Source organism: Urtica dioica, chromosome 11, assembly GCF_054948205.1.
Source record: "Urtica dioica subsp. dioica isolate 48M chromosome 11, U.dioica_male_clone48M_v1_H2, whole genome shotgun sequence".
Lineage (NCBI taxonomy): Eukaryota > Viridiplantae > Streptophyta > Magnoliopsida > Rosales > Urticaceae > Urtica > Urtica dioica.
In genome coordinates, this window is record NC_142766.1 from 12,450,850 (window position 1) to 12,458,586 (window position 7,737).

The 7,737-nt window shown below is 32.3% G+C and overlaps 1 protein-coding gene across 1 annotated transcript; it reads right to left on the reverse strand.

The window, feature by feature from the left end:
- Positions 1-555: 555 nt before the first annotated feature.
- LOC149381304 (serine carboxypeptidase-like 51) lies at positions 556-7,228 on the reverse strand. The gene is made up of 13 exons (XM_089601747.1): positions 6,909-7,228; positions 6,654-6,748; positions 6,438-6,545; positions 6,104-6,344; positions 5,976-6,019; positions 5,830-5,897; positions 5,649-5,754; positions 5,351-5,559; positions 5,187-5,256; positions 4,788-4,838; positions 4,387-4,439; positions 4,016-4,148; positions 556-1,045 (listed from the first exon to the last, which is right to left on the reverse strand). The coding sequence occupies exons 1-13, from the start codon at positions 7,057-7,059 to the stop codon at positions 980-982; spliced, it is 1,395 nt and encodes a 464-aa protein (XP_089457873.1). The 5' UTR covers positions 7,060-7,228; the 3' UTR covers positions 556-979.
- Between the last annotated feature and the right edge of the window lie 509 nt (positions 7,229-7,737).

Consider the following 7,737-nt stretch of genomic DNA (forward strand, 5'->3'; position numbering starts at 1 on the left):
GCTTGTTATTAATTACTTAAATAAGTAAAATAACAAGTACGAGTAAAGCATTAAAACAGTACTAAATGAGATTAAATGAGGATTCCAGTTTCATCTCAATTCTCGGATGATACATTTTGGTACTATTTTTTTAGAATATAGTTTTTTTGTTTTTGTTTTTTTGTCTTTTTTTTTTTTTTTCTCATTTTTTGGATGGTAGGAAATGGGCATACGATGAGAAGCAATTGATTTTCACCATACTAAAACCAACTTACCAAGAATTAGTTTATTTCCTTTTTACTTCGAGTATGATAAACTTCTCATGGAGTGAAAAGCCGTTCAGACGTCCAATTTTCTGAAAAGAGTTTTTGTTTAAATCCAATTTTCATGAAGGTCTCTCGTTGTTAACTAATTAACTTGACAAGAGGATTAGTTCACCGTATGCAGAGATTAGCCCAAACATAAAAACACTTTTATTAAAGCCGCCTTTTGATATAGGCACATTGGACACAACCTCACGAGTCGGACGCTCCTTCACACGCCATTATGTGACATAATATTGTCAAAAGATCTAAGTTAAAACGATAATGTTGGCGACATTTACAGAAACGTCAAAATATGACATGATTTATATCCCACAACAGTTCATGGATTACATTGAAAAGAAAATTCCCCTGTTCATCGCAGAAAATTGAGAAACAATAAGAGGATACAAATATGCTAAATTTGAACATTGATATAGATAGACAAAAAAAAGTAAGTTATTGAATTGGGAAGTGTCCTTTTCCTTTGATCAGTGAACGTCCCTCACAGAAATCGTAATTGCTTAACTGTGCTTGTTTGCTTGCCCCTCTAAACTCTCTACCTTCTCACCACTCCTCGATGTTTCGCTTATTTTACTGCTATTGCTTGTCGTGTACTAAATATATATATATATATATATATATATATATATATATATATATATATATATAATATATATCATCGTCGTCATCACTGTCTACCTTGGCGAGTTGATCATCTGTCCCACCATCTTTAATGCAATACAGGGTTGGTCTACAGGAACCTGCAAACATTTACAAGAGAGTTAAGGGAATTAATAATAATAATAATAATAATAGCGAATATATTAATGATCAAAATTAATACAAATTATGCATTACATAGTGGTAAGTAAAATTAATTTAACTTCAATTTGGATTTTGGATAAAATAATAAGAAAAGATTTTTCACATATAGAAAAAAAAAGATGAAAAGGTTGAGAATGATTTGAATTTCTTTTAAAGCTCTGAATAGTAATGTGTCAGATTCTATTTGAATATGACAGATAGTGTAAGATTCACAATGAGATTACACAAAGAGTTACGTAATTGTTTGTCACCACCTAAACTCATTTTTATTTTATTTATTTATAGTTATTAAGTTATTGTCTAACTATAAATGCATGTATTGTACATTACTTGTAGTCTTATATTCGCCAATGACCAGAATGAGTTACTGTTACAATGAATGCTAATATAATGCTTTATATTTGGATCTCTCGGCCAGATATTTTCTTTGAATCAAAGAATATATATAGACCCATCAAAATCAGATATACCATTAGTACATTTATTGTGCATTGGACTGCACATTTAAGTTTATTACTATTACGTGAAGGCATGGAAATAGGGAAAGCAAGTTATCAAATAAGTATGATCATGTCACCGTGTCTAAAGGCGACTTCTATTATATTATATTATACACAACAAAATAAGCAAAACGTTGACCTACTATACAACTAAAATAATGATCAGAATATTTTTATATTACAACAAATATACCCTTAAGTTCTAATGTACACAATGCATTCTTTACTTGTGTTAACATTATACATTTACATTCAATACATACGTTTTCTTTAAATTATACACAAATCACTCCTGAAGTTCTACTTGTACTAAAAATATTTTTTTGAATTTGCAAGTCAACTATATTATTCAATTTTTAATCAAACTTAGTACGTACATAGTCAAATATATCGATCTAGCTTTTAGAAGAAAAAAAATATTTGACTATTTCGTGCAAAATATAAAATAAAATTAAAACTTAGGTAGTGAATTTATTTTTCAACATTATAAAAGATTTCTTCCAAATGTCAACAAAAAGGAATCTTGTTACAAAAAAACCAACTACTAACTGATATTTGGTGAGAGGTAACTTTGTTAATGGCTTATACGAGAAAAATGAAGAGATTAATACGGGAAAGAAAAAAAAAACAGGTATAAAGTTAGCAATATAAGAACTATCTTAAGGATTTTAACTTCAAGCACGGTGATGATAAATTTGTATAGATTTATATATTTAAGGGCATAATAGTACACGTAAAAAGTAACGGGGTGATATGGCGCTAAATAGCGTATATCTCTATACCAACCAGATCGAAGTCTTGCAAAAAATGCACGCTGATATTTTGCATTAATTATTGTTTCGCTGTTTTCCGTGTCATTTCTGTTGTAGGGTATGAGTGAATAATAGAAGACAGTAGAGACATTTTTTTTTGTTCAAAGGTACGTTCTGATCCTGATTGACTTTTTTTTCCCCCTATTTTCTTACGCTTGTAGTGATAAAAATAACAAGACAGTGGTTAATATCTGAGCATCATGACATGTATTTAATTTTGCGTTATAAAGAAAACATTTTAAAAATGAATTTATTTTTGTCATATGCGTAATGTGTCATGGAAATATTGTTGTAGTTTGACATTTCTAACATTATTATTTCACTCGTTGTAAACAGTACGATTTATAAGCGTGCGATTTTCTCAATCTCTCTCTTTTTTTTAATATCTCCTTTGTCGACTCGTACTTTTAAGACAATTAGATCAGTAGTATTTTTAAAAAGTAACTAAATTTTCATTTTATTAAAAAAATAATCCATCCAATCGAAGTAAATTAATTAATTGATTAGGTTAATTTAATTTACTTCGAAAAAGAGCTCATCAAGCCGAAGTTAATTAAATTAATCAACTAATTAATTAATTTATTTCGCATAGTGGACTATTTTCTTAATAAAATGAAACTTTGACTAAAATTTTAAATAAAATTAAAAAATTGACTACTTGCAACAAATTCTTCTAATCATCAAAATTAAATGATTACATAGGACATTATCAGACATCAAAATTAATTTATTTTAATTTAAAAGATCTGATATTTGTCGATATATAACATAGACAAAATAATAAAGTGTGATAAAAACTATTCAATAAAATACTTTTCAAATAAGTCTAGCATAGATAACAAAAATTAGGTTAAACTAAATAAGTATTTTACATTAATAACAAGTTTAACAGGGTTGAACTAAGTTTTTTTGGGCGACCGGAACCGATGAGAATCGGTTCAGTTATCTTCCGACCAAAAAAGGTACCAAGATTTTATTATTGTACTATACACGGAACATATAATTCTGGTTACATGCCAACACTGTTTTCAAAAAGAATTAATTTTTTTCTTCATATTTGCTTTGAAAAAAATTATCTTTTATGTTTTTTGCTCATGAACAGTACCAAAACACAAAAAATATAGAGTGATGCTATTTGGCACAACTCACGAGTGAGAACGATTCACTCATGAATTGACACGTGACCACCAACTGTCACGTGTCAACTCATGAGTGGATCGTTTCCACTCGTGAGTTGTGCCAAAACTCATTTCCCAAAATTTTTTGATTCTCTGAAATTTTAACAGATGACAAATTAGAAGGGTCTCTCCGTTTATTAATATGACCTTTTGGCACCGACACCGAATCTATTAATTATCACAAATAATGATTGCGTTGTGATGTCAATTTGAATTTTCTTCATTATTGTAGAAAGCAAGCGGATGTCATACTCAATTAATATTCTTGTATTGTTTGAATTCTTTGATGTTGGAAAGTGGGTAGTGTTAGTGGTGAATAGGACGAGACAACCTAGCATGATGATGGTAAAAAAAGATTTTGTAAATTTGTTGTTTGACGGTTAAGATTAGAGATTAATTAAAGATCCATGACTTACAAAATGTCCAGCCCCAAGAATCCAATAAAAGTGGAGGTTTTTGTGTGACCTTGTAAACCCTTTCGTGGGTCTTCTATCGTCACAATACAGAGGCGTTCTATCTTTGCTCAAAAATGCCTTAGCTCCTTCCCATCTACATAATAGGTGAACCATTAATATTTTCAATAAACTAAAATGTTTATTCTATTCATATAATTACTTATTAATTAATAGCGTAATTAAAAAATCTATGTTGAAAAATTACTAACACATTGAGTCATGGTATTGTTATATAAATAATTGCTTTTCTAAATATTATAATTGATTTTTTTTTATATATATTTATAAAATATGGTAAGAACATGTCATAAATGTGAAAGGAGATTGATTACTTGAGCTTAGAGACCCAAGCCTCGGTCCCCTTTGTTGAACAAATGAGATCCACCTAGAAACATGATCAACCAAAAGCTTGTCATAAAGTCAAAGACTATACTCACTCATAAAAGTAGATTTACCTTTATTATTTGAAAAGGAAAAAAAAAGGTATCCTATTCCTAGTTAGTCAACGTAAATATCCAAAACCCAAAAAAAACAAAAAAAAAAACAAAATAAGTGAGGTGATAATACTAATAGCACACAAGTGGGTGGTCCACATGGGATAAAACCCTCCCATTTTCTACGGCTTATATACAATGATGGGACGTACAGTAAATATGGATGACTATTGTTTGTGTGTGTATATGTGAGTATGTGACCGATAGTTTTTTAGAAGATTGACTAAAAAGAATCTCACTTGTCCACTGTAAATTGTTACATTGACACCTTTTGCAAGAAGTTGGTCGACCTGCGTAAGTACAAAGAAAGAAAGAAAAAAAGTATATAAGCTCAATAAATTAGCTAACAAGTTTAAAAAAATTGAATACCAAGCTCTACTTCGAAAATGACAATTCCAAATGGAAATACAAGGTGGGTTACACTTTCAATTATGGCCTTGTATCAAAAAGATATTAATGACAAGTTTGGAGTCTTTTTCTCTTGTGAGATGTTTCCTTCGTTTCTCTTCTTTTTTCTTTTCTTTTCTAAGCAACCAAATTTGTGAACGTAATCTTCACTTTTCCTAATAAACAAATAATTTCATTTCATTGGCAATTTGTTTTTGTTACAAATGTCGAACGTAGTTTGAATTAGTTACCTCATTAATCCTCGGCTTCATGAAATCCCCTTCCAAGGCCGAGAAAACAGAGTCAGATTGCCCTCCCCATCTGGGTCGAAAACAAGCATTATTAACAAACTAATAAGAATTATAATTATAAATCCTCCCACATAATTCAAGACTAATTTATCCTACACACTCACGTCACGTTTTCGGGGATACCGAGCTTCTTCTTAATCACTCCATTCATCAAGGTATCAAGTCCAGTTCCGCCACCTGGCGAAGAAGACCTCAATGAGCTCAGATATCTCAGATACCTCTTGCTCGACCTCGCTTTACTCGACTGCATTGTCATCAACGACAACGACGAGGCTGAGTCTGATCCCGAATCCACCAGAAAGTTATAGAAATCCTGTAAAACAATCCCAAAGACACCAAATTGAATAAAAATAAATACATTGTCAAACACACACACAAACACAATATATTGTCGATTAGTACCACGCCGTTGCTGTTGGTGGTTATGAGGTCCTCGAGCTCGACCCACGAATGGGTTGCTTCCACAAAATGGCCATCCTTGATCTGCTGCTTAATCTTCTCAACCACACTGTAATATGAGCAAATCTGTCTGAGCTTGTTGAATGAATGTTTTTTTTAAGAAATTAATTTTTTTTTTACGAGCCTGTTTGACATCTTCAATCCATTTTCGTCGAGCCGCGAGACATCTTTGAGAAGAGGACCCCATGAAGCCTGTTTTCATTCATAGAAATATAACCTAGACCTCGCAAATCACGCAGAGTAATTAATCAAGTTCTCTACAACACTGACCACGAAATCTTCCGGCGATATCCAAGTGTCTCCCAACGCCACTCCTGATGAGAAGACCTCAATAATGTCATCAAGCATTGAAAAGCGACGATGATTGTAATGAGAGAGAGAGAGAGAGGAAATGTGACCTCCAAGTTTGAGCTTCAATTTTCCATCTCCAATGGCTTTCAGAGCGGATAATGCGAGAGTGACAGCGAACTTGCCGCCATAAGACTCGGCCACGATGAAGACAGGGCTGCTCTGAAGCTTGGCGTTGCCATTGAAGAGCTTCTCGAGTAACTTGGTGAGATCGTTCGCTGCTTCCTCGTCTGTTTTCACAAACAAGCTTGTGTCTTCCACAAAGCTATATCCAGTCCCAACTGGATTGTCCTGTATTTTCACCACCAGAATACCAAATCAATTAAATAGAAGTTAGAAAAAAAAAAAAAAAAGAGTTGATATTAAAGTGTACAAATGGCTTACAACAAACAAGAGATCTCCTTTAAGCAGCCAAGTGGAATTCCTTGGCTTCAACTCTGTGTCTATTGGTCCAACCTCCTCAAAATTCCCAATTCCAACTCCTGAAGCTCCCTTTTGTGTTGTAAGTTGTAACCAAACTCTTGGATCAATATTGACATGCAAAGACTAAAAAGAAAATAGAAAAAAGAAAGAAAAAAAAAAGAGAGAGTAAGTACTCACAGGTCCACCTTGAAGCCAGAGAATGATTGGCCATGGCTTAGAAGGGTCTTCAACTCTGTAGGGACTTCTGTAATGCCACCAAAACATATGGGCTTCTGTGCAAAGTCAAAATAAATAATAATAATAATAATCACTCATTAGTCATTAGACATTACAGACACATGTGTTTCTTTTTTATACGAGTAATGAAAAAAAGTGGGTTTCAAAAGGAAGAATAACGAAAAAGTAGAAACTTGGAAAACGGACAAGACTCACTGGGTCTGACTTCAACGTAACCCCATTCCTCGGAGCCCTCGTCGCTTCTTCCGTTTGTTGTGCCAACTAATTCTTCTGCTATTCCGAGACCGAAGAGTGTGACAAGAAAGCACAGAGCTGAGAGACACGATAACGTAAAGCAAGTTTCCATTTTTGCCAAACACAGACACGGAATTTGTGATGAAGCAAGAGATCTCTCTCTCGAGCGAAAACACAGAGAGAAACAGAGGCGCGAGATTTACGTCTTTGAAATGGAGTGAAGAGCAAAGCATTTATATAGCAATGAGAGAGAGAGAGAGAGAGAGAGAGAGAGAGTGCCAGTTTGGGCGCTTTGTTTGGTAAAAGAATGGAAACAAAGATAGTACGAGAGGTAAGAAAAAAAAAACATGTTATATAAACATTTTTCTATATTGTTTGGTAACTTTTTAAGAATGAAAGGAATATAATATAACTTATTATTATTTTTCAATACCAAAAAAAAAAAAAAAAAATTCAAAGCATGAATTAAATTGAAATATATTAAATTTAGGTTGGGTTAAGTCTTCTATCAATAAGTAATTTTTCTAAGCAAAGGTATGAGCATAAAACGTAAATGTTTATCAATTCATAACCAAGAGCATCTTTTATATATGACTATGACCCCCAGATTTATGTTTAATTATTTTTATTTTCCACATAATACTTAAAGTTTATTTTTACAAGCATCATTTTGTTGGTTGGCAACGTAAAGGTTGCACATTATTGCCCCACAATTAATCACACTATATATTATTTTTCCAATTTTTATTCATATTAAAGTAGAATAATATCATAGAAGGTGGGAGTGTGC

What these genes read in the sequence shown, in the direction of transcription:
- LOC149381304 (XM_089601747.1), bottom strand. Translation starts at nt 7,059, where the DNA reads ATGGAAACTTGCTTTACGTTATCGTGTCTCTCAGCTCTGTGCTTTCTT. An exon ending in CCACCAACAGCAACGGCGTG is followed by an intron (nt 5,560 to 5,648) that starts GTACTAATCGAC and finishes ATTGTTTTACAG; the next exon opens with GATTTCTATAACTTTCTGGT. An exon ending in TGAAGCCGAGGATTAATGAG is followed by an intron (nt 4,839 to 5,186) that starts GTAACTAATTCA and finishes GTACTTACGCAG; the next exon opens with GTCGACCAACTTCTTGCAAA.